General features: G+C 40.6%; 1 protein-coding gene across 2 annotated transcripts; it reads left to right on the top strand.

Moving 5' to 3' along the window:
• Window positions 1-743: 743 nt before the first annotated feature.
• Window positions 744-21996, top strand: cbarpb (CACN subunit beta associated regulatory protein b). 2 transcript variants are annotated; one of them, XM_028027969.1, is made up of 11 exons: window positions 744-866; window positions 2141-2358; window positions 3115-3187; window positions 6887-7035; window positions 10437-10495; window positions 11822-11984; window positions 13618-13789; window positions 13908-14063; window positions 14422-14665; window positions 15122-15311; window positions 16894-21996. In XM_028027969.1, exons 3-11 carry the CDS (start codon window positions 3140-3142, stop codon window positions 18413-18415), a joined length of 2703 nt encoding a protein of 900 aa, XP_027883770.1. In that variant the 5' UTR covers window positions 744-866; window positions 2141-2358; window positions 3115-3139; the 3' UTR covers window positions 18416-21996. The 2 variants fall into 2 exon arrangements, with proteins under 2 accessions (XP_027883770.1, XP_027883769.1); XM_028027968.1 differs by having other exon boundaries at window positions 2141-2569.
• The last annotated feature ends 1998 nt before the right edge of the window (window positions 21997-23994 follow it).

Genomic DNA, 23994 nt, shown 5'->3' with positions numbered 1-23994 from the left:
ATTTTGACCATTCCTCATTTGCTGTAAATACATGCTAAATGTTTGCTTGGAATTTGGAAGACGTGTTGTCAGTAGTTCACAGAGTAAAAGAACAATGTTTATGCATTTGCAATATAGATTTCATTTTCACTATATTTTGCAAATGAAATGTATACTCATTTGCAACTGCGAATCTACCAAGAGACAGGCCTATCCATTTAAATCGACCGGTCAAATAAAGGAACTAAGAAGCCCTACGGTAAGAGAAGAACCTGCAGAGATCCTTAACCCAAAAGCCATTATGGACACAGCATAGCATAACTCATAGCCTCTCGCTGCCAGGTGATGGCGCCAAAATTCCTTTGTTGGCAACACAAACCATGGACCCACAAGGTTATTTTTTTATAATTGAGAAACACAGTTGAGTTGGCAGATACTGGAGCATGTTTTGATTTACTAAAATGAGGGGGGGGGAGTCATAATTTTATCTTATTTTTCCAAATAATCTAAAGGCTTTGTTTATATCTGTAAATCAAATGAAAGGAGCTATAAAAAAAAAATAGCAACAATTCCTTCGCTATGACGAAGGTGTGTAAAATATATTGTTCTACATATAGTTCAGCCTCCCAGGCTTTCCTCTGGCTGTGCTCCAGCTGTGATGCGCTTCGGGATGATTTGAGAGACCCTTCATCCCTCACTCCCTTTACCTCACTCCCTACGTCACGTGGTGCGCCTCTGACGGGGCGGTGGGCGTGTCCCAAACGGTGGCGTTTCATTCATAAATACTTTTAAGCTTGAGAAAGAACACATTGAAGTGCTCAGAGGAGTGTTTTGTGTTGCTGCCTTCGACCCCTCTACCTCCTGTTTGGACCGGGCTGGTCGAGTAGGTGAGTGCTGCCCGTAGCCGCTTTGTGTGTGTGTGTGCGTGTGTGTGCGTGTTTAGGTGTGTGTGTGTGTGTGTGTGTGTGTGTGTGTGTGTGTGTGTGTGTGTGTGTGTGCAGCCAGTTCAGATCGTGAGCCGTGCTGCTGCCTTCGCTGAAGCTTTGCCAAACGCCGGACAGATCAAAATCAAAGGCGCCTGTGAAATATCAAGATGCCTCGCTGCATCCATTTGTGCATTTTTTTTTTGTTTTCCAATAATTTTCCAAACAAAAACATACGGGATCAGTCTGCATTCTTTCAGAAATTATAAATCAGAAAAAAAACAAACACACAATCACAAAGAATTTTTTTTTTTCTTGAAATCTTGCTGCTATTTTTCTTACTTTGTTGGAGGCGTTAAGATAATTGGCGCTAAAAGATGGAGCAAAATCTAAACGCTCTGTGTGACACCGGTAATGCAGCTGGTAGGAATTGAGATTTTAAGTGTGAAAGGATACGGCACTGCTGGGTCACCCGCGTCTCACCATCTGCTTTGGCAACTAATCAGCAGAGCTATTTTCAGGGCTTACAACACAGCGAAACCTGACAGTTCTTTTACAAACTCATGCCACAGCTCGCGTTCATTACGGCTCCACCAGACACTGAATATCTATCATTTTCATGTAACCATTTAGACCAGGCGATGAAAGTTATTGTTATTGTTATCATGCTGTACTTAAAGTAGTTTTCGTTCCTTCACATGGTGATGCACCAATCATCAGTTTCTTGTCCGAGACGCCGCTTTTTCATTGGCCGGAAGATTTAGGCTTCAACCAGTCGCAATTTCTGTTTCAACCAGGACTATAAAACTTCAAGGAAAATTAGCTGCAGGTTCTTCGATGAAGCTAGCTAAAAAAATAAAATAAATAAATAAAAATACAGTTGTTCTAATTTTCACGTCAAAGTCTATGTCCCTAATCTTTGTGTTTGTTATTAAACTAAGAAAAGTATCAAAAATACTTGCTGTTGGTAGGTGCAATGATAGATTAAAAATTGCAAACTATTATGATTCATTCACTGTATAGAAATAATAATAATAAAAAAAAACAACAACTCATTTTTAGTATTTAATTAGCCAATCATAGCCAGAGCTGATCAAGTTCCAACCCTCCACCAAGTCATCGGGAGAAATAAAAGAAATCTTCAAAATAGTCTTACAGTATTTGTTGAATATGGGTAACTGAATCATGTCAACAGTGTAATAACATAATAATTCTCTTATTTGTTTGCCTGTTGCCAGACATGCAGCGCTTTCGTCCCGTTGCTCCGAGGCCAGCGGGGCGGTCCTGAGGGGGAAGCACTGCTGCTCTGCTCTGGCTCAGTCGGCTGAGGATGCAGCAAGGGAGCCGAGGAGAGTCCTGAGCTATACAGCCTAACACACACACACATACGCACACACAAATCCAGAGCTGCTGCTGCTGCTGCTGCTGCTGCCGCTGCGCGCTGCCCTCCATCAGGGTAAGATCACTGGGCTGGCAGAAACAGGATGTGGTGCAGCAATATACTGCAAAGCAAACCATTCTTTCTTAGATGGCTTACAAGTGTATGGAAGTCAGATGGGAGCTAGGTAACAGATTAAAGATTGTGTTGCTGAAGTTGAGTGCTGCAGTGATTGACTGGCAAACAAGAAGAGCTGAATGCTGCTGGCATGTTGCTTCTTCCTCGCTGGGTGAGTAGCATCATCCGTACGTGTGTATATGTGTGGGTGTTTGATGCAGCAGTAGCAGTATTAAAGGGTGTGATCTGGAAGAGCAAATACAAGGCAGCAGTGCTGAAAGAGCTGGTGTTTCTCTCTATTGTGCGAGAGGATATATGGGGAATAGATTCAGTTGTCAGGCTGATCCAAAACTATGTGTGGTGGTGTACAGCCGAAGAGTTAATGGTTCAATTTACAAAAGCCATTTCAGTGCCTGGGCACTTCCAAAACCCCAAATATTTAGCCCTTTTTTAAAAAAAAAATTTTTTTTGCAGCGTCCCTCTAGTTTCCAGGATAGATTTTGCTTTCAGCTGTCCTTAAAATCAACAAATTATAGCACCCAGTTAGATTCTAGGGAGCTAATAAACACCATTCTGTCAGCTTGCTTTTTGGCTGACATGCCTGGGTTTATTCCCCTGGACAAAACAGCACATTTGGTGACTGACTTTGTGATTTGATAAACAGCTCCAATGACAGGCGCTTCCTTTGTGCATTTGTGTGCTTGCGTTGTCTCTCAGGGGGACTCTTTAGCTGGCTAGGACCATGAGCAATGAGTCTGCCGTCTGGAACATCCTACCAGAAAACTCCACAGTAAGTCTGCTTTCCACCACTGACTTTGTTCTCAAACTTCCTGTTAAATGCATGTGTGTGTGTGTGTGTGTGTGTGTGTGTGTGTGTGTGTGTGTGTGTGTTGCGTGCAGATCAGCACCAGAGCCATACTTTCCCCTCATATTCTCTTCTGGTCGATTGACTGGCTAATAGAGAACATCCTGACCTGGGTCTGATATAATTAAATCTCTGATCTAATCTCAGCTTTAATTTCCCTTTGCAGAGAAATTATGGCGTGACGTCAGACATTAACACTTGTTGTGTTGTCTCTTACAGAGCTCAAAGATTGTCAGTCTGATATCCAAAAGTCTGCCATGTTTATGCAGGTGGACCTCAATATTGAAAACATCATTTAAAAAGTGAGATTTTTGTTTTCTAAATCAATTGAAACTCTTAGGTAGTTTATTTGCACACCCACGTGTGCATCTTGACAATTATTTCTGTTAATTTTTAAAGAATCCTGACATAGGTAATAAAAAAAACCCCAACTAAAGTCCGTTTTCAATATTACATAAAATAAATAGACGGGCGTCTTCCATACAAAAATGTTATTTAATGGTCATGTTATAACATAAACAAATGACAAGGGAGACAAAAGACAAGAATTTTATTGGGAAGCTAAAAGGGAGGAAAAAGTATGGTCCAAAAGAAACTAGGACAATGAGCAAAAGCTTATTTATGTGCTTGGTTGAGATTGACAAGAAATAGATTTAAGGTGCAGTCAGCACTTCAAGGGCCACCACATGCAGACATACAGTATTCAGGGCCTGAGCTACAGCTGTTGCATTTCCTGAACCAGAGTCAATGTCATAAGCATCTCACCTCGGCTAAAAAGAAAAACGTCTGAACTGTTGCTCGGCGGTCCAAAGTGCAATTTTCAGATGAAAGAAAATTTGTCATTTTACAGTGGGAGCATTCCCAATGCCTCACAGGCGATCCACAGAATCAAAGCAAAGTTTCTTTAGGTCTAGTGTGACGTTTCCACAGTCAAACTTAGAAAGTCATGTCACCTGCTGGTGTTGGTTCACTGAGGTTTTCTCAACTTTAGCCAATTACCAGCAACGTTTATTGCACTTCATGCTTCCCTCTCCTTACTAGAAGCTCTAGAAATCAGCTTTTACAGAAGCTGATTTCATTTCATAGCAGAACTTAATGTCTGCCCATACTGCCAAAGGTACCACTTTTGTAATTTATGCAAACGAGCTCCCAACCAAATATTGAGTGCAGATACTGAGTTCATGCATTTCTGTTAAAAGAAAAAAAAAAGTAATTGTTACGTAAATTTTCAGAGAAACTGAAATTCAGTTTTTTATTAGCTGTGAGCTATAATCATGTTGGGAAGTCTTTCTCATAATTGCTGAAGTAACGACCTACTTTATGCTGTGGCTTTCTGCAGAATATCACAAGTAATAATTTTTTTTTTTCACATTTCTCTTACCTTGTCATGATTCTGGGGACATTAAACCTCAAGGCTGTGTTGAACAACTTACTGACAAAGAGGAAATGTTACATATAATGCGAGAAACAATCTTAGTTGCTAACTGTTTTGGTAGATTCTTTAGCGCATCATTGCTTCATCTACGCTCTTAATGTTCTTACTTTAGATCTTGTTTGTCCTTTAGACTTCAGAATTCAGTGTGAATGCAAGTACCGGTACTTGAAAAAATGTATCAGTTTTACAATGTCTCTGCTTTTTATGGGCACATTTGGACATCTGTACTGAAGTATTTTACTGCACTTGTCCAGACATTGAGTAGTGTAATGTAGCATAGAGAACACCGGAGAAAAATAATTAAAAGACCACGATGATTTCGGGTTTAAACGGGAATTGTTTTGTCCTTCTTCTTTAAATGTGTGTGAAACAAAAAAACTGCTAATTGTGGCATCCACCTGTGCTGTGGGTTACGCCCTCAGCTGTACTCCTTCTTCTCCCATTGCTAATGTGAATCTTAGACAGGTTAATAGATCCTGGAGTTTATTGATCATTCAGACAGTTGTATATATAGATTTAGTTTATGCAAGCCAACCAACCGGTGGGCTTAAAATCAATCTTTTAAACTGCATGGTGCTACTGTTATGGGGGAAGCAGCCATAAATCGGCTCTATTGTTAAGGCTTCTCATGTTGCAAAGTAAACAATTTTGTGCCGTTCGAAGGTTAGCATTTGTTTGTCACCTTCTAGCTTACTTTGCAGAAAATAGCAAAGCTATGTGGTCTCGCTAGCTAAAGTATTAAATTATGGTTTAGTTTTGGCGAGTAAAATTAAGAAGACAAGTTCAGTTATCCCAGAGAACGTCCAGAAAGTTATCTTTTGAATCTAAAAATATGCACTGCTTACAGAAGGCAGGTGGCTGTCTTACTGGACTTATTGGACATTGCAAAACGTTGCATATAAAACAGAGCAACTAAAAACACAGAAGTGAAGTGGAAAGATGATCTATATACAAACAAAAGCATTCTAAACAATGCAGAACTAAATATTACATTTTTTTCATGAGGCAAAGGCAGTGAATTCAAATTAAAAATGCAATAGAGCCGAATAATCGTACAGTAAGCTAAAATGTAATCAATTACTACAATACACTAAAAATAACTACAAAACTGTAACCAAAAGCAAGGATAAAAAGTCTTTAAATTGCTTTTAAAAACATAAAACTCTAAAGCTCTACTCAGGTCTTTGGGAACGTTGTTCCAAATGTCTGTATTTAATGGATGATGCCTCACTGTGAGTTGAAGATTTAATAATAAGCAGTAAGAGAGGAACTTTCTCTGAAGGCATCAGAAGTCTAGAGGGCTTCTAAAAGTAACAGGTCAGACCTACAACATATTAATACCTTCAGTAAACTATAAAACACCTTCCTATAATACCAAAATACACAAGCAGGCTGAGCAGAGCTTTTAAATGCCAGCTTGAGGTGAGCTCTCTTTGTGCTCCTCTTCTGCATTTTAGAAAGATCTCGCGTTTTTTGTAGTGGAGCTGCTCTCTGGCAATGTTCTCCAGATGATGAAACTTGTCCTTTGTAACCATTTTAATGTGATACTAATTTTCTTTTCATCAATCTGAATGGCACAAGGTCAGTGCTTGAAGCAGGATGAGCTGTAGATTTTGTTCCCTGATGGTCTGCACAAAATAACATTGATTAAAAAATATGAAGATAACAACCCACCCAAAAACAAAACAAAAAAAAACACTGTTGTATGTAACATGATTATGTCTGTTATAACCAATATGTCCTGATATTATTTAAGCAACTGTAGGAACATCTGCTGCTTTTCTGGTTTAAGCCAAATAAATTATGTTGTGTCATTTAAAGTTTTTTATACTTTTTTTTTGGTATCATGCTGCCTCACAGCAGAAGAGCTCCTCAAACCCCTAACAGTTTATCAGTCCAAACACTAAGTGCAATCTGTTTAAAAACCTCAAAAAGCAATGTACAGGCCCAAAGCGACAGTTTGCTACAAAGACCTGTGGTGCTGAAAAATATGAATCAACGCAATTTTAACTGGCAACAGCAAGGATTCACAAGCTGCTGTGCTTGTTAATGTGTGACATTACTGAAAACATGGACTTTTTCCCTCTAAAGTTGATTTGTTTCAGACAGACACAAGCAGCATTGTCTAGCCTATGAAAGGCAAAGATGTCGTTTTAACATCTCTGTACCTTTTTGTGTTTTTACCTCAGGAGATCCCAGTTGAGCCCGAGGAGCAGCCGGATGGCTATGTGCTCCTCCTGGTGATCCTCTCTGTCTTTCTGGTAGGAACGCTGGTCAGCATCTCTGTCTTCCTCGTCGTTTGCCGCCGCTGCTGCCGAGGAGGGCGCTTCTGTGACAGGTGCGGCATCGAAACAATGTGGTAGACCTACAGTAGGTCCACCATGTATTTTATTTGTCGCTCAACCGTTTGCTTACGCCCCCCTCGTCTGAAGTTATATAAACCTTGAAACGACATGAGACCGACAGACTTAACTGATAAAAGCAGAGAACATAATAAAAGCAGCAGCTGTATAATCTAATAACAAGAGCACAGTAATAAATGGTAACCTCATAAAGCCCCTCAGTGCTCACTTTTTGTTGACCATGTTTCAGCGAGGCTGATTGAAGTCTGCCGCTGATGTTGAGGCTGTAGGAAAGGGCCGTTGTATTGATTTTCGTTATATTTTATGTTATTGCCAAATGTCTCGGTTATCTACCCACCAATCCCCCTCAAACCTACTATAATGCTCTGCCGCACATAAAAAACTCCCTAAAATTCATGCAGTTTGAGGCAAAACCACAAGTTAGGCTACAAATCCAGAAGATTTGGGAGGTTCTTTACAGTCTGTTGTTACTAAACTCAGATGCAACATTTAAGGAGAGTCTGGCGTTAGACCTAATATGTACAGTATAGACCCATTATGGAGCTGATCGTAATTGCAAAATGGATGTAACAAGACTCGCGTGAAACAAGCAATAAGTGAAAGTGAGACATACAGCAGATTCTAGAAGTCTACAAACGCCCAAATTCATGCAAAAAGCATGAGATCATTTCAAAACTTTTTTTTTTTTACCCCTCCAGGGGGTCTTTTGTGGGCTCTAGTGTCCCTTATATGACAGTAGGCTGACAGGAAACGGGGAAGGAGAGGGGAGAAGACATGCGGCAAATATCGCGACGGCCGCGTCGAGGACTCAAGGCCTCCAAATATGGGTTGCGCTAACCCCTACCCCACCACGGCACGCCCTTTTCTTTTTTTTTTTTAATGTGACATAAATCCTGTACAATTCAAATAAATTCAACTGAAAAACAAAACAGTTTGGAGAGGAAAATAAAACAGGAATTCTTAGACAAAAACGTTTTTGGACCTTTGTTTTGAACTGAAGCATTTAGTCTTCTGAGAAACTCATTTGCATCCTTTGACTACATCATCGTTTTCAGAGAGGTTGCAAAAAATAAAAGGGATCTAATGTACAAAGGTATCAGTCAGGAGAAGGCAAGACCAAGACTGAAAACTGGCAAGTACAGGTTGTGCTCTATGTGTGGTTACAATCACCTGTATTTGTTATTTGTTTTTGTGAATTAAGAGTTAGGATTGGACCTTTCCTCTAAAATAATAGCTAAAATATCTAACTTTATTTTGAAGAATGTGTAATTGTCTGTTTAATCCAAGTTTTTGTTTTTGTCCACTTTTCTACAAGGTATGTTTGACATTGAAAAAATAACACTGTGCATCATCTAAAGAACATCATACCCTCTGTAGACTAATGGTCTGAATTATTTCTGTTGTTGTTGTTGTTGTTGTTGTTGTTGCTCAGTTCGAATTGGATTTTTTGTCCAGTTATGAAATTATCTTCACTTCTTAATTCTAGTTAGTTTTGACCCCAAGCTTGACTGTTTAATACACAAGTATGGAGAGGAATTTCTTTGTCCAGCACCACACTAAGTCACAGCTTGTTCGCAACTTCACAAAATTAGAAAATTGTAGCCAAAATTTCCAAAACTAAATCTGGCGGAAGGTCTCTCAGCTCACTCATGGAAGACTGTGAACAGGAGATGTCCTAACAGTCACATGGATTTGGAAAATATTGGCAAAGTTCAGCTGGCAATGATGTGGGACAGTGTCTCAGTAGTGAAACTCAATCAACATGTTTGCTTAAAATGTGGCTACTTATGCTACCAGGTTGTTACAGTAACCTTATTTTTGTAAACTTTTTCTTCTAATAAAATAGTGATTTAGCTAAATATTACAGACGTCACACTAAATGTAAAGAAAAAAAAAAGATGTAAATTTTCAATATCAGGTCAGGGGTGTGCAAACTTTTGACAGTCCCTGCAGTGCAAATAATAATAATAAAAAAGCCTTTACCGATATGCTTTCATTGCTGGATTGTTATTGCTTGCAGGATTGCCAGCCTACAGAGACGTGTAAGCATGTTAAAGCGTGACAGCGCAGCGTGCTCGCTCATTCTACATGGCTGCTGCTTGAATGTCAGGACCTCCTGTGGTGCTGTTATGAAAACACCTTGTTGGAGGCACTTTCAGTATTCACGGCTATTTATCTGTGAATCATCTGTGTTTATCCACTGCAGAAATGGCTGACCCCTCCCTCTCCCGCCGGTCCCTCCTCCCCCAGAACTCCCCACCCCTTCCCGCCATCCTCACCCCTCGGATTCTGTGGCTCCGTCTAACGGCAGCACTTGCACAGCATCGTACACACGAGCACACGAGAGCTCTAGGTGCAGATAAACAGCGAGCACACAGGCCGAGGCGTGAAAACGAGAATCGGGCCGACTGGTACAAATGATGAGGGTAATGAGATTTCATAGCAGCCATCGGCGGTGATTAATGTTGCGTCTCAACCCAGCACTGTGCAAAGACTCCACACATACACACATGCACACATGCCTATCGGAGTCACCAAATCACACTTGTACGGCAAAGCAGGAGCCACAGAGGAAATGAAAGACAAGGAAAAGCACAGATCTGGGTGGAGGGAGATGTCCCTCCAGTCACTTCACACCCACACTAGCACATGCATGCAGCTTTCAGCCCTGCTCAGTGAAATAAAATGGAGGAAAATGACTAGGGAGAGCTTTTGGTTTCTTTTTCTTTTTTTTTTTTCCTCTCATCTCATCAAGCAAATCCTCTGCATGGGATTTAGGAGGCACTATAGAGGATCAGCAGCTAATAAGGATGATAAAACAGAGAGGGTTTTAAGAAAATATCCCAAATGTGTAATAAACTTGTTGAGAAAGAACGCAGAGCAACTGGTGAGTAGGTGTAGACGTTCTGTCGTATTGATAGTACAGAATTTAATACGAGTTTTACCTGCAACCTAAAAAGTGCGTCTAGAATCTAATAAGGCATGAGTAAGCTCTGAAAGTTATGTTATTTTTGGTAAAAGTTAGGCTTTCACTTAGCATAACCACACAGCTAGGCACACAGTGCAAAGGTTTTTCTACTCCAAGAACTTCCTCATAGTTTTGCATGAATTGATTTTAGCACATACACCTCCACAAAGGATCACCTGCAGTGATTAACTATGGATGAAGACTTCAACCTGGGGTACAGCATCTTCCCCCAGGAGATAAACAACACTAAACAAACAGTCAGAGCTATATAGATTTAGACCATTTATCCATTTAGATTTATGCACATACATGAATCTAAATGGTTAGAATGACTGGGTGTCTTTATTGTCAGAAACTTTGTGGATAATTCTGTCACAGCAATAATCTGCTCTTGTGTTTCAATCCCAGGGCCAACGATGACCCCGAGAAAACTGCCACTTATATGGAGGAGTCTCAGCCCACCCATGGTAAGATGGGGATGCAGAAAGGAAGAAGGGATAAATGAGCAGACACTTAAAAGGAGGAATTGACTCTGATGGAAGCTGTTTTTTTAACCCTTGTGTCGTCTTGTGGGTCAAAAGTGACCCACTACCATGTTTAGCTGTAGAAAAAAAATACCATAAACTATCTTTTTCCAACTTGAAGTTTTATTACTTTTCCTAAATGGGTCCCATCATTAGAAAAAGGGACACTTTGTTTTTGCTTATATTTCCATGTGGGCTGCACACCACTATGGTACAAAGATTGTCTTATGGGTCATTTTTGACCCTTGAATTATAAAACCATTTAAACACCAGAAAAAGAGTTCAAAGGCCACACACAAACTCTTTCTAAGACATACACACACACACATAGGCACCCCCAAATGGCTGCCAAGAGAATTTCTCAAACATGCATGAACGAATCAAACAAACACTCCAGGTATGTTTCGAAAGAGCATTATGGCATGATAAAAAGCTAAAGTTGAGTAGATTTGACATAATATAGCCTCCAGACCCCTTCAAGATATCAGAACAAATGAAACAAAAATTTGGCAGCCTGTGCTAAAACAAAGTTTTTAACATAATACTTTTCCAAAGTATATATCCATGTATAAAATCTGTAATTTTTTTCATATTTCTATTCTGTTCTCCTTGTTTATTAGAAATGTAATTTGAGGTTGCTTTAATATTGACAGTCTTTTCCGTGAAGTGCTTGCGATTTTTATTTGTTATATAAATAAATTATACTTGTTTCCAAAAATCAACCCTTTTCCATGACCAGCCATACTAAGATTTAAATTCTATAAAAGAAACTATACGGGTCAGCAACACCGAAGCCACCAATTAAGGACAATCTGTACAGTATGCTCAAACCTTGTGAAATATTATAGGAGCTTTAACTTTTGAAAAAGAAGCTATTAAAAGTATAGACAGCAAAGAAACCGATCATTTTAGCACTAAAATGATTTTTAAGTCAAATCATTTTAGTGATTTGATGTAAAAATACATTGTGAAATTACACAACAGCTAGGGAACATATAGGAAATGATTTGGCACCACTTCATTATAAAGGCATTGAGAAACTTCATTAACTTACGTTTAAATCAGCATAACTGGGTTTCAATCTTTTGGGGGCATGTTGAATGTTGATGGACCTCCTGACCAGCTGCCCACCAGTCACTTTGAGTGCATTACTATATACTGTAGTTACTCATTCTTCTCCTTTTCATCTTTTATTAAAACTCTTCTTCATCTATCAGCCTGAACATCTGAGTCTCTCTGACTTCCCTCTGTCTCTTTACGTTTGGGCAGAAATCACTATCAGAGTGGATGAGTCAGACTGCCTGTCTATGGCCAGCTCTCACAACCAAGAGACAGAGCGCTTCCTGTCCACCGGCCCCACAGGCCGCCGTGTCTCCTTCAATGAAGCTGCTCTCTTTGATCATGGCAAGAAACCCCAGGAGAAGGGCCGCAGGTCAGATAGCCAGCGTGCGCGCACACACACACATACATTTGAAAAGGGATTTTTACTTTTCGTTCAGCACTCGACACTTGCACTAATTGACTGCTGTTTTCTCAGATCAAAGAATGTAAACAATTCAGTATGTCCAACTTCTACGCTGGTGTAGCATTGAGAATGACCGCAGAATCCATTATATATGCTGGGGGACACAAAGAGTTTTTTTTTTGTTTGTTTGTTCTTTGCTGCCCTATTTTTCTCCTGAAGCCCTGCACATTATTCTATGGGGCCTAACCTTGAGTTTCGTGAGGCGGTGATGTCTCTGAAGTCAGAGATCTTCCCTTGATTTGGTTTCTTATGCAACAATAAGACACACCAATGTGAACTTTATAATACAAATGTGTGCCACTTCCATTGGGTTGCAAAAGTATTTCTACATGTTGAATTTTTTTAACATGTAGAAATACATGTTAAAAATGTATTAATGTTCACTAAAGTTTGTGGTTACATTGCAACCACGAACTTTACTGATTTTTATTGTAATTTTTTTTTGTTTATCTGGATCTTTTTTAGAATTTTTTCAATTAATAAAACTGAATCCACTCCTCTTTGCAAAAATAGCCTAAAGTCATTCACATTGGCTGGACTGTGTTTTGGACCATTGCCCTGCTAGAAGGTAAAATCTTTTGTAAACAAGGTTTCTTCCAGGATTGCCTTTTACTTAGCTTCAATGACTTTCCACATTTCTGCTGAAGAAAAATGCAGGACTAATAGTTGTTGAGTTGACAGATCCCTCCACCAGAGATCCATCTGGATCTCTGCGGCTTCTCCAGAGAGTTTCAGTAATTTTCTTAATTTGATTTAAGTCTGGACTTTGTTATATCGTTGCAGCTCTGACTGTATGCTCAGGGTCTTTTTCCTGCTGGAAGCTGAAAATCCTGTCACTTCTCAAGTGTTATGCAGGTTTTGTTTTTTTTTTTACAGATGTGCGTCTCATTAACCTCCTTCCATCTTCCTATCAACTGCAACCAGTTTTTATGTCCTTAATCCCACTGCTGCTACCATGCACGATGCATTCAGGGCTATGTGCAGTGTCAGTTTTTCAAAACAGAATAATCAATAGCACATTTATGTCAAAGACATGGCTTGTGGCAATCTGCAAATGGGACTTCTTATGACTTTATTTTAACGCAGTTTTTTCTCTCTCTCTCTTGTTACTCTTCCAATAAAGTCAGAATTGCAAAATTAATTGATTAGCCCTCTCTGTCAGGCTTACTAATCTATTTCTTAGGTTTGTAATTATGTCACACTCTTTCCCTTTTCAAATGATGGACTGAACAAAACTCTGGAAGGCTCTCATAATTGCTGTTTGTCTATTAATGTTCTCCAGCAAACCTCTGCGATCTTCACAGAACACATCCAGTCTAACTGAGATTAAAATATGTCTAAGTGAACTCTTTTGCTAGTTGTTGATTCCTAAAGTCTGTTTGGTTGCACTGCATTTATTTTGGGTTTACCAGAGTAAAGGGGGTCTAATTCAAATTCATGCCACACTTTTCAGATCTTTCTTTTTAATTTGAGGTAGTGGTACCTTTGGAAGGCACTGCACATCCTCTGCCTCAAACACGCTTTCACCTGTGCACCTCAGGTACACTCTGACCGAAGGCGACTTCCACCACCTGAAGAACGCACGGCTCACAAACCTCAACATCCCCCCGCCGGCACTCAAAATTGTCACGATTCACGAGTGTGACTCGGCTGAAAACACCATCACATCAACGACTCGTCCTGTGGCTAAATCAGCTCTTTCCATATTCCAGGTCAGAGACTACAATTCTTCTGTATGATTTTATTAGATTTTTTTTTTCCAAAAAGCCACATTGTCAACAGATGAAGCCTAAAACGCGTCCTTTTTTTGGTTTGTTCCTCCCTTTTTAGCCAATGCTTTGCCCCCTGCCACAAACACCGCTGATCAATTTAAGTGTGAATCCCAGCTGTGCCCTCCCCGGGGATGCTCTCAATTCTGTGGTTGACACCAGCTTCTGTGAGATCTCTGCAGCCCTCGGAAGCTCAACGAAGTCGACCTCCGGCTCTGTAAGTGACTTTACCTAACATTATACCTAGGAGTAAACCTGCAATTTACCAGAAAGTACTAAGTAAGGATATAACTACTGTCCAAAGACAATAGAATGAAACTAGAATAAAGTATATTACCAAGTTCATGATGATGCAAACATGGATCACTTGTCAAGTGGTGCATTTTCGGCCAGACTTTGCACCTAAAGACATCTCTGCAGACATTAGATTAGAGCTCACACGGAGTGAAAGAATGATGGTTGAAGGGTAAACGCGGAAACGCCACGTTAGAGACGGACTGTCAGAGATATTTCCACTCAGACTACTGCTGTGGGGAGATTTTTGCGCATGACCACATCTCTGTGTCTCTGCTTAGATTGAGATGATGCGAGCGAGGCCCCGGGACAGGGGCAGCAATGTCAGCGTAGGAGAGACAGCGCCGATGATGGGGAACAGTGGTGTGGGCCCCACCGGTGGCATTGCGGGAAGTCCGAGGCCCGTCTTGCAGTTTCTCACCAAACTTCGGCGCCATGCTAGTCTGGAGGGGGCCAGCCCCTACTTCAAAATAAAAAAGTGGAAGTTGGACAGCAGCCAGAGAGCATCCAGTCTGGACACAAGAGGTCATTTCTGATACTCTTTCCGTTCTGTTCCATCATTCATTGTTTTCTTGTTGTTTTTTTCCCTGTAGATTTCTCTTATTTTGTGTCTTTGCCAACATTCTCTCATGGTAAACAGATAACGGTTTAGCAGGGAGCTCCAGCAGCCAACTGTGAGCCGCCTTTTGCCTGAGCTGGATGTAAACACACAAGCATACAAGACAGATGGCTCAATGACGTAAAGTTTGGTTGTTCCAAATCATTTTGAGCCCTTGACTTAATCCTCCCTGCCGCTCACCTCATCTACCATACACACACTACCACCGATTCCTCCCAAGGCTCTTCTATCCTTGCTCCAAAGAGATCACAAAATCCCAAACAGTCGGACAGAGATTTCAGCTGAATTAAGTGTAACTTGGCTCCTGCTGCCTCAAGGCTTGTCGAACTCATTGCTCTTTCTTTGTGTTTGGTGTGTACCAGGCTCCCCCAAGCGGAGGCAGTTCCAACGCCAGCGAGCCGCCAGCGAGAGCATGGACCAGGACGACAATGACGCTCACCACATAGACCTCATCCAGTACATTGCCCGCACCCAGGATGTCCCCTACTATCAGAGCCAGCCCACCACACGCCTCCTGTCACCCCCATCCACACCACCCCCCTCCCTCGGCAGGTATCTTTAATTCCCTTGCCATTCATCCCGTCCACTGCTTTGCTGCCTTGCAACCATGTTTTACTGCAACAAGAAAGCTATGGTAACACTGTACAGAAAACTTCAACTCTGAGTCTCAATACTCCCTCACTAATCCGTCTAGTAAATTCTTAAAAAGAATAATAAGAAATTTCTCATGCCCAGTAATTATTGCAATAAATGATAATATTGTTTCGAGACCATTTTAATAATGATAATGGCATAATAATGCAAGTTCCCTCTCTCAAAGACCAATAAACTTTAATTTTGTTTAAAAAAAACCCACTTAACGTTGAATTATAAGTTATTCTAAATATCCAAAATGAAACACAGCAACCAAAAACAAATAAAACAGAAATAAAAATCCCACACAACCAAAACACATATTAAATGGATAACAACGTCTCTAAAATCAAAACTGCCCTTCAGTATATCAATCATCAGAATGGAAATTAGAAAGCTCATTTAAATTTTTCATGCAATAAATTGATTCATTGCTTATTGCGACAGACATATAGGTTCAGCAATCATTGTGTTTATTCATCTATACATTAAACGATCCATCTGTCTATCCATAAACTATCCATTCGGAAGCATTCAGTCATTTTCCGCAAAATGTCTTTCCATCCATCCATCCATCCATCCATCCATCCATCCATCTATAAATTCCTCCTTCTTACAATCTAGTTTTAGCAGGATGCACATTTCATCTAACCCTACAGAAATAACTGCTATGAATCCACAGCTAAATTCTTCATTTTAAAAATTGGATAAAAATGACAGAGTGTTCCTGATCTTTTTTAGAGGAATAGTTTTTCTGTGAGATGTAATCAGTTCCCAACACCATACCAACTTAGTGTGAAGATGCGATTTCGCCATAATCTAGCCACTTGTGTGACAAAGTTCCAGTAAACAAGAGGTCTTTTAAACTCAATTTCATGTTTTAAGCAGGATGTTGGGGATTCCCGGAGTGCTCTTCCCTTCCTCCCTCCCCCGGGAGTGGTGTGGAGAATTGGGACACAGAGTTTATTTCTGGCATAAAAACCCATTCCATTGCTGACATGACTGGGTAATTTCACAAGGTCCTCAAACATTAAATTGTTTTCTAACTTTTTAGTTTCATAAAGTAAAAACTGCTCAGTATATAATTTTTGATTTTGCTAGTGCTGAACATTAAATAAACATATAAACATTAATGTTTCCTGTGAGTGCTTGACGATATTGGGTAATATGTAATTAACTTCTCGGAAGCGGCAATGAGCAAAATTGTTTTATGAGCCTCTTGCTCAGTTACTCAAGTGGATTTATTCTTCTTGGAAGATTTTTTTTCTTCCTTTTTTCCAAACCCGACAGCAGAATATTAGTTCCTGTGGCTTCAAGATTTGGCTCTCAGAGGACATTCAGCAGCAGCCATTGCAAGTCATAAAAATCATTCTGTGCTCTGTGAACACAGTAATGTTTCTCAGGTCAATGCTCTGACAATGGCACTTGTGTCCTTATTTCTCCCATTTTATTTTATTATTGTGTTTTATTTTGTCTCCCAACCCCTGTGTGCACACTGCAGGGTAGAGGTAGAGGTGATGGTGGAGCCCAGCTGCAGCCATGGCGGACCAGGGGTGATTGGCTTGTCCCCTGATCCCCAAGAAGAGACCCCCTCTGTGGTGAGGATGGAAGGCGGCTACTCCTCAGACTCCTTCCAACCCCAGGATTCACAGTCACTTTACCGAGACATCTGGACACTACGTGCATCACTAGAACAGTACGCTGCCTCTGACCAGAGCAGCAACAACGACAGGAACTCGGTTTGCAGCGATGCTGACAGTGTTTGTTCACTGAGTGTATGCACAGATGCTGAAAGAGGAGGGCTTCCCAGTTACCTGTCCCAGGACCTAGGTGATGAGGCAGAGGGTGGAGAGGAAGACAAGGACTTCTTTGCATATGCAGATGAGAAGTTGGGTAGGCAAGAGTCAATAAAGAGAAAACATGGTAGCACAGAATCAGAGCGTGGGGGTAGTGATGGAGAATCTGGGACTCGTAAACTGTTACAGATGGACAGCGGGTATGCGTCAATAGAGGCTCCGTCACGAGGTCCAGAGGACCTGAGGCTGTTTAGCAGCAGCAGCATCACTGACAGCCCTAAAGACAGAACTGCCCACGAGAAAAGGCATCATTTCACCAATGCAGGGCGAACAGGCACTATCGGTGAGAGTTTCGAGTCTCATCTCTTCGAAGAGGAACCTGAAGATGAGTTGTTGCTGGGTGCCAGTGGAGGAGTTCCCATGGAAATATCTGCTAGTGCTTCAAGCTGGCTGACATATGGTCAGATGCTCAACCCTCGAGAGGCTGTGCAACCTCCAGCTCAACCAATAACCCTTCATCGGCGTGACTACAGCATAGACGAGAAAACAGATGAGCTCTTCCATGAGTTCCTCCGCCACGATCCTCAGTTTGACCTGCAGGAGTCGCCAAGAAAACACCGCTCTCGCGTTCACCTTCGTAAGCAGTGGCAGCGCCACAAACAGTGGAGTGACCCCGGAGTAAGACACTTCCAGTCCTCCTTTGAAAGACACCGTATCCCACTGCGGAGGGGAGAAAGTGTAAACTACCCCTTGGACACAAGCTACCACAGTACACTGCCCCGCATCGTCAGCGCACCTGACGAGGAGACCAGCGACGGAACTGGCAGCACTCCTGACACCCCAAAGGTTGAGCCAATGTCTACTGGGTCAGAATTGAGGAACAAGAAACTTACGGTCACAGATTCAGAGGAACACACATCTTCCTCTCTTCCACCTGTTCATCCCTCATTATTTGAAAAAGATGGAGGGCTGGTTGAGCAACTTCACACTCAGGAGGATAGCAAACAATGCGGGCACCCTCCTGAACCCCCGGACGAGCGTTCACCTCCTCACCCACCTAACTCCTTGGGTTACGGCCCTCAAACTATCACAGCAGAGCTCACGGACAAGCTGTCTTCTAACCTGGACGAGAGGCTGTACACGGCCCTTCGCCGGACCAAGGACACACCCACCGAGTGTGTTACCGTAACAGTCGCACATGCCTCCCCCGACCACAGCCCAGTGTAGCAGGGCTCCAGTCATCGACATCGTCAGCCTCACTTTTCCTCATACACAATTTGTATTGGTTTTAGTTTGTGTTCTTTTGTGCATGGCTTGAGTGGTGAAATCTAGAGCCATGAATAAAACATACAAATTACATGTTGAACCAGTCCACAAATTAAGCCTACAGACCAAGAGATCTAAAAGAAATGTACTCAATGTAAGCATTTTGAATGTATTTCATGTTCACATTTTGTAGTTTCCAAATGAACATGATTGATTATGGAAAACAATAGATAAGCAGAGAAACATGTCAAAACATCATACCTGCTTTACTGATAACTGCATCCTTTTTGGCCTTTTCTATGTCTGGATTCAGTTTGTGTTGCCAATTATGTCTTTCCAGTTAGAATACCTGAAGCTGAACGCACGTTCAGCCTCTGCTCACTGATCCACTGTGAAACCAGGTGCTATTAGACAAGTGAAAAGCTCTTGAACTGAGTACAACAGTTAGCTGCCAGTCATAATTAGCTGAACTAAATGAAGGATTAAAATTTGAATTAATTTGTCAAGACCATATCAGACAAATTAATCTCCATGCTGGTAGATTCTATGTCACTTTAAACCTTGCAAGAAAAGGTTCAAATTGGTTGTTTAAATCAACAAGCTTACAACCTTCTCTGAGACAAGGCACATTTCTTGTAAAATGTATCTTTTGAAGGGAACCTATTTATATTTCTCTTTGCTGAGTCCATTCCTCAACTTTGTTGCTGATTTTTTGTTTGCTTTTGTGTTTTACTTAATGGGTACTTCTACGTTTTAGAACACCTGGATAGCTTAAAGAACAATTGGTGTATCTGTTAGAACTCAATAAGCTCTTAGCACTTGGCACAGCACTGACACAACATGTCTCTGTCTTGGCAGGAAAAATAGACCTTTTTGTTCACAGGTTTACAGCTATCTTTTAGGCAGTTACATAAAAGCTACTGAACATGATGGGTATTTATTGTGAGAAATCTTTCAAAACCACACTAAGCTCTCAAAACATGCTCTGCCTTTCAGCATACACTGATCATAACGGTGTGACCTCTGGCAGGTGGTGTGAAAGGAAAAACTTCAAAGTGTGGGATTAAGACACTTTTTCACCATCTCGTTGTGTTTTGCGAAGTTAGCCAATCGTGGGTTCTCGCTTGGCTCACCAAGCGAGGTAGGCAGAGCCCAGTGTTAGATGACTTCTGAAAGAATAAACTACTTTGCTTCTCCAGAATATGAAGAAGTAATTATAGCTGTGCTGAAAAAAACACTGAGTCCACTTTTATGAAGTTTGATGGCTCTGATTTTTAGCCATATGCACACAGGACAAGCTGTCTGAAGTGTGGCTAAAGATATAAAAAAATAATCACTGGATTTCAGCTAAGTGTAATGTTTTCAGGAACAGGTGCTGTGGGAAATAGAAAACACATCACGAATGTGATTTTTTTTTTTTATGTATAATGGTTGATGAAATCTCAAACCTTTAGTCGTTCCATAATTCTAATGTGAGTTTTGAAAGCTCAGACATGCATGGGCCATTGAATGACTAGTGGAATCCCAGAGAGAGAAAGCTTGGTCAATGTGGGCTTACAATGGAGCTTTTTTGCAAGGAAGGCTTCTGATTATATCTTCATCATGACATATGTTACTGTATGGAAAGCAGCCTGTAAGTGAAGAGTTTGTCCTAACAATTGACGGGTTGTAAAGAGTTTGATCAGGGGGAAACTGGTGTGTCTTGAGAAAGGGGTCATAGGATTTCCAAAACTTCAGCTTTTGTTCAGTAAGCATCAGTATCTGTCAAACATGGTCCAAGGAGGTGAATTGGCAACAGGGAAGTAGCTCATTTATGCACATTGGAGTGAAGGCCAGACTGTATGAGCCAAACCACCAAACCTACCAAGGTAGACCATGTACAACTAATTTTTCAAAGAATTTAACAACAAGAAGTTTTACACTTAATTTGGCCTCCAAATTCTCTAGATTTCTGTCCAGTCTGTCACCGGTGGGATTTGCTGAACAAGCAAGTCAGATTCCAGTAGCTCACACCAAAAGCAACTGGAGCAAAAGATTTAGGGACGTTGTGGAGTTGGTGGCTCTATGGTTAATGTGTATTTTATCTGGAAAAAACGGGAACCAATACATTATAAAGCATGTCGTCATTTTAAACTTGATCTGTATATGCAGCTGTCCTTATTGGGTTTCCTTTGTCTTCTGCTAAAAAAAACAAAAAAAAAACTTGAACTGAACAAAAATCAAATCGATTTACTCCTTGTGTGCGATTCCAGGAAACAGGAGCTGCCATTCGAGTAAAATAAGAACATTTGATTATTTATCAGGAGTAAAGCGAGGACGCACTACAGTACGTTATTAATCTTCAGCACCTTTGTCAGCTTGATCATAAACTGGTTATGCTCAATAAGTTTTCCTCAGATGGGCTGTAGAAATCCCTGCCTTTGTAATGTGGAGCAAGGGGATCACTGCAGACGACGGGGATAAATATTAATAATAAGAGGAGGAGGGAAGTCCTCTTTGCATCCCCCAACTCTGTCATCTCATCCTCTGAGGCTGTTGCCCTGCAGTAAATGCAAAGGACTCTTTCTCTATTTATTTGGGTGGATGATGATGATGGTGATGATAATACCTCTCTCCTGTCTGCCCAGATTATATCTTCTTCTTCTGCATGAAAAGAGTCTTCTTTTATTGCAAAGTGGGCAAGAGCTGAATTCCTTCCCTGACTCAGATGAAAGGAGGTGAATGCAAATGAGAGAGACTGGAGAGCCTTATGATTGCTGCTCTTTCCTTTCATTCACGCCACATGCATATTGAACCATTATGGCCCAAATATCTGATGTCATCAGCAAGAGGGTAATACGATATACCAGCAGGATAAAAGGTTTCTTGTGAAACGGGAGGACAACTGCTTTCCCTACGCACCGAGAGCCTGAAACATCCGTGACAACAGTTTAGAAACCACAGAGAAAATGGCCATATTTATTAAGTGAAACAGTGCAGATGTAAAATAAAATATATATGTAATACAGTTTGCTGTGCACTCCAGCACAATATTGCAAGAGCTAGGCTAAATCAATGTTCTTCATTAGATTTAGACTGATACTGTAAAAGTGAAGTAAACGGTGTTTGTATACAATCAGTAGCCTGTCAAATGCATTGGTGCCATAGCCACATGTAGGACTGCATGAGAGTTCACATTAAAAAACAGAATCTTTATCCTTTCTCAGACTTAAGGTAGAAGAAAATAATCAAGTCCATAATTTATAATTATTAGTTAAAGGCAGAGACGTTTTGTATGTTACGGAATTCACTTTTAAAGAGTCACACTCAAACGGTGTCACCCATTAGATTCTGTGCAATTTCTTTAAAAAAAAGTAAATCTGTATTATTTGCTTGTTTGTGAACTTCATTTCTTTTGGGGAAGAAATGTGATGAGCTTTCATAGCAGCTTAGCTACTGTTGAGTCGAACCTATTTAACCTTAAGGGACCAAATTGTTTAAAAAAAAAAAAAAGTGTTATTTTAGGCTTGTTTTACAATCTGTCAATAAATGAATGAAGCGAAGCTGGCCAGAGTGTGCTTTATTCAGAGGGAATGGTAGTTTATCAACACATGGGAACGGATCGCAGCTTTTGTTGCCTCTTATGAATCTCATTTCATTTTTCTCTCTGCTGCTGCGGCTCACATTGATTTCTTTTCATGCCCTTATCACCTCCCCCCAAATTAACTGAATAGAAAACCCAAATCAAGTCTGTCATCTACATCTACAAAGGGGAGTTGTCAAATGTTTGTCTTCTTCATGCCTTTTAGGCCGCCCCTCTTGTCAGACAGAGGGTTTAACACCTCACCACGATGAGATTTTACCCAAATGGAAACAGAATTTAATTATACTGGGATTCACAAGCAACACCACAAGTCATCATAACCCTCTGTAACATTAAACAAGTTTCCATGCCGCATTGGCTAAGCTGCATCTACATCGTCGACTGGGATTGGGTGGTGAGCTGGTCGTTGAGCAAATAATGGGACCTCATGAAATTTTAAAAATCACCTACTAGCTTGCTGATTAATTAATGTAGGACATCAATCAAATTATGTCTCCTTTGCCTCCCGGCACCACAAGATTTTCCACACCGATGCGTCATACAGCTCAATAAAATTGCAAATTTGGTACTTGCATCTCAATTTGACTTTTTTAAACTGAACTGACAAACCTTTCTTTCTCCCTCAGACTGCTAAGATGCACTTTGCCACGTAATTCTGTAGATTCTGTTCTCTTTCCTGGGTGAAACAACTGCAATACCTCATGCTGCCATTGACTATGTTTTCACTATCAGATTGTTTTTTAGGGCTTATAAGTTTAACTTTGTTTCTTTCTGAGACAAAAGCAGATTTTTAGGGGCTTTAACTCAATTTACGCCAATTTCCTTTTGATTAAAATTTCATCCTAGATAAGTGAAACTATGTCTTCTTTCTCTGAATTTTCTGTCCTCTCATTCAAAGTCAGCAAAATTTTGTTGGAGATTTCTGCCTTTTGTTTCTTTGCCTTGCCACCACCACATGCTTTCTCTGGATAAAGGATTGCTGCAGAACAATTGACATGAGGAAATCTGCATGATTTTCCTGGATAATTAACTTTTTACTAATTGGTATTATATGGTTGACTGACTCTGATAAACGGAGGAATAAAACAGCAGGGATCAAACTAGACTGTGTGTAATGGGAGCTGATTGGATTGGATTGAGAAAAAATAGATTTTTATTTTTTAATGAAAATTTTGATTCCAAAAAACAAATTGCACCAGCTTGTGCCTAGTACCTTGGGATGATATTTGCTGTGATTTGGCGCTAAGCAAATAAACCAAATTGAATCTCTTCAGTCCTTAGAGAAGTGCTTAAACCATGGTCAGCAGTACAGTATTTCCCAGTTTCTATTGATGGTATGTCCTGTCACTCTGTTATGCATTGTTCCCTCTGGAAATCCAAAATGTTGCCAAACGAATGCTCTACGAGTAGTAGAGGCATCTTCTATTACAACCTCATCAGGTGACGCTGACCTCACTTGGCTTGTGTCTGGAAGATAGCAGTCACCTCAATGAGAAATACTGTGGTGTTTTGTTATGGCGAGATCTTGTAGGTCTAGATCCCTACTGCCAACAGTAAAGTGAGAGAGAGATTGTATGGTAGAAATTGGACTAAAACAGATTAAAAGAAAGATTATTTCTGCACCACGAATCTGAAGTCACTTGTCTCAAAAGAAGCCAAAAATGTGCTTTTTAAATTTTGCTGTACTGCCATTCTACAAGTCAAATCTATATGTCAAACGTGAGGTGAAGAAAAGTGCAGTGCGATCAGCTGAGATGGGAGAAACCACAGGAAACAGAGGAAATGTTATGACGCAGAAAAGTTCCATGAATTGATTTAGCACAGACAGACAAAAAAAATATGTGTTGCATTCAAGTGTTAGTAGCTCATTCCAATTAAATGCCCATTATTAAGGAAATGGCAAAAAATAACAATGACGTAGGAAAAGGCTTGAAAGGATATAAAATGATACTTTCAC

This window comes from Xiphophorus couchianus, chromosome 9 (assembly GCF_001444195.1).
Source record: "Xiphophorus couchianus chromosome 9, X_couchianus-1.0, whole genome shotgun sequence".
In the NCBI taxonomy this organism is placed as follows: Eukaryota; Metazoa; Chordata; class Actinopteri; order Cyprinodontiformes; family Poeciliidae; genus Xiphophorus; species Xiphophorus couchianus.
Note: the sequence above shows the minus strand (reverse complement) of the source record. Positions and strands in the feature narration are given on the sequence as shown.

Bases quoted from the DNA above. Each gene is read 5' to 3' on its own strand.
- cbarpb (XM_028027969.1), top strand. From the start codon at position 3,140: ATGAGCAATGAGTCTGCCGTCTGGAACATCCTACCAGAAAACTCCACA. The intron at 7,036-10,436 runs GTGCGGCATCGA...TTTCAATCCCAG, and splicing joins GGAGGGCGCTTCTGTGACAG to GGCCAACGATGACCCCGAGA. The intron at 14,064-14,421 runs GTAAGTGACTTT...GTCTCTGCTTAG, and splicing joins CGAAGTCGACCTCCGGCTCT to ATTGAGATGATGCGAGCGAG.